At 51.2% G+C, this 2,630-nt stretch overlaps 1 protein-coding gene across 1 annotated transcript in view; it reads left to right on the top strand.

Moving 5' to 3' along the window:
• Positions 1-482: 482 nt before the first annotated feature.
• SPINT1 (serine peptidase inhibitor, Kunitz type 1) overlaps positions 483-2,630 on the top strand; it is a 15,050-nt gene continuing 12,902 nt past the window's right edge. Inside the window, exons 1-2 of the mRNA XM_006778158.2 lie at positions 483-545; positions 1,321-1,552. Coding sequence (XP_006778221.1) covers positions 483-545; positions 1,321-1,552 — 295 coding nt within the window. The remainder of the gene's footprint in view (positions 546-1,320; positions 1,553-2,630) is intronic.

The following is a 2,630-nucleotide window of genomic DNA, read 5'->3' as shown; positions in this document are numbered from 1 at the left end:
AATTGAACCATGGTCTCCTGGTTCATAAGTCGATGCTCAACCACTGAACCACACCAGCCAGCTTCATCATTGATGTTTCTATCTCTCTCTCCCTCTCCATTTTTCTCTGAAATCAATAAAAATATATTTTTTAAAAGCCTTCATTCCCAGTAACTACACAATCATTTACTTCGGTCCCAGCATACCATCATTGATTGCCCTATGTGTAGCACTGTGCCAGAGGCTGTGGTAAAACTCAGAAAATCCAGAGAAAGGGAGACAGACCCCAGATTCCCACCCATAATGTGGACAGCGGGGAGATGTTGCAGTTCAGTCAGGAAAATGACCAAAGGTTTTGCTACAAGACCTAGTAGGTAAAGCTGTTCTAGATAACATATTAGGAAGAATTTCCCCATGAAGGGGTCAGGGGTTAAGTCATCATGAAAAGATGTGGAGTCTCTTTTTGGAAGAGAATTAATGGGACCAATCTTGCTTTGTAAAGAATGGTCTTTAAGAGGAATTCTTCACTCAGGAAAAGCAATGAGCATGGCTACAAGGAATCCACGGTTCTGTGAAGGTCACCCACTCAGCTACTTTGGTGAGCTGAAACCTCTAGCTCCCCAGGATGACATTTCACTGGAAGAGAGTGGCCAACTCTACATGAGGCGCAGCCCCTGAGTGATGGAGGAGAAGGAATCTTCGCACCAGGCAGAGAGCAGCTGGCCCGGGAGCACTAACAGGGACTCAGCTCTGACGGAGACTCCAAAGTAAGCAGACTCCAACAAAAGGGCACCACTGCGGTCAAGGAGAAGCCTGGCAGCGGGAAACCATCTGTTCCTCACTCTGGCAGAAAGAAGTGAAGTATGGTAGCAATCATCTCAGGTAGAAACTATAGTTTAACTCTAATCCTGCTGTTTGTCTTAACAATAGAAAAGTTATTTTGATTTTCTGAATTGTACAAATCACCCCATTCGATTGAATGCCTTATTGATTGTAATGTGAATATCCCATTGATTGTGATCTTACTGGTTATAGAAAGCAAATTCCTCTATACCTGGGAACCAGGACAGCACAATTATCCCAAGACCCTAGGGTTCCAGATAATGTTTCCCTGTCAACCCAGCGGTCCCAGATAATGTGTTTCTGTCAACTCAGTGATCCGGAGACCCAAAACTATAATTAACATGCTTAATTCTGCTTCTGCAAACTGCTTTTTTGCGAACCAGGTTCCTCATTCCAAACCCTGGGATGTAATCAATACCTTTGTGATCTTTGCCTATAAATCTGGTGGTGGGCACAGGGAGGGCACTTCAAGATTTGGAGTGCATGGCTCCCTCGTAGTCCCGGATTGCAATAAACGTGACTCTTTACTGCACCACCCCCGGCTGCAACCTGGCCCTGGTGGAGCTGCAGCCCGCCCGCGGGGAGGACGCCGCCGCCGCCTGCTTCCTCGTCAACTGCCTCTACGAGCAGAACTTTGTGTGCAAGTTCGCGCCCAAGGAGGGCTTCGTCAACTACCTCACCAGGGAGGTGTACCGCTCCTACCGCGAGCTGCGGACTCAGGGCTTTGGAGGTGAGACGGGGGTGCGGCGAGGGGTGGATTTAGGGAGACCCCGAAAAGGAGACGGCTGTGGAGTCCTGGAAGAGGCGAGCTGCGGGAAGGGGTTACTGAGAAGGGTCCACTCTACCCCCGTCCCTCCTTAGCCAAAGGCAGAATACACAGTAAACAGAGGACAGGCTTGGTGAGGGAGGAGGGGTGACATCGCGAAGCCCGGACTCGCTCCCGATCCAGAGACCCAAAACTATAATTAACATGCTTAATTCTGCTTCTGTAAACTGCTTTTTTGTGAACCAGGTTCCTCATTCCAAACCCTGGGATGTAATCAATACCTTTGTGATATTTGCCTATAGATCTGGTGGTGGGCATGGGGAGGGCACTTCAAGATTTGGAGTGCATGGCTCCCTCGTAGTCCCGGATTGCAATAAACGTGACTCTTTAATTCGGCTTCTTGAGGCGTCCTTCTGTGATTCACGGGGTACATTACAACAGAAGGGCTTCCCCGGCCTGGCAAGGGTGGTCGCAAGTGCATGCACCCCCGTGCCACTTATCGGAGGCGCAGCCGCACAGCTTCCGGGATCTCTCACCGCCAGGAGAAGGAAATGATTTCCCGAGGGCCGACGAGGACGGCGAAGTCATTTGCATCGGGCTTTCCCCCCATTTCTCCGCCTCGATCCCCATCCCAGTGCCTGCGGTGGGAATGCTGGCCCTTTCCCGAAAGGGAAGCGGGAGGCAGCCGTCCCACCCGGAGCGCCCGACCCTCAGGCGCCGACTTCCCTGGAGCGTCCTGGCGCGTCTGGACCTCCGTGCGTGCCCCAATTTGGTTATTGCCTCATTCTTTTAGAGAGGAGTTAGAGTGCTGAAGCTGTCAGCCAAAAGTGGGAGGATGGGGAGGTGACATGGTCAACCACTGGCTTCTGTGTGACCCTGGGCACCGCTGATCCCTCTGCGCAGTGAACTGACCTGGCAGAGACACAGCACAGTCGTGAAAGAGCCCTTGCATTTGGCAAAGCTCCTTTCCTGAGACTCTGCAGGGTCTTCGTTTTGTACGATGGGGACAATGCTGCCCTTCACCCACAGCTGCTGTTCAGAT

Source organism: Myotis davidii, unplaced genomic scaffold (genome assembly GCF_000327345.1).
Source record: "Myotis davidii unplaced genomic scaffold, ASM32734v1 scaffold46, whole genome shotgun sequence".
NCBI classification, from domain to species: Eukaryota; Metazoa; Chordata; class Mammalia; order Chiroptera; family Vespertilionidae; genus Myotis; species Myotis davidii.
Note: the sequence above shows the minus strand (reverse complement) of the source record. Positions and strands in the feature narration are given on the sequence as shown.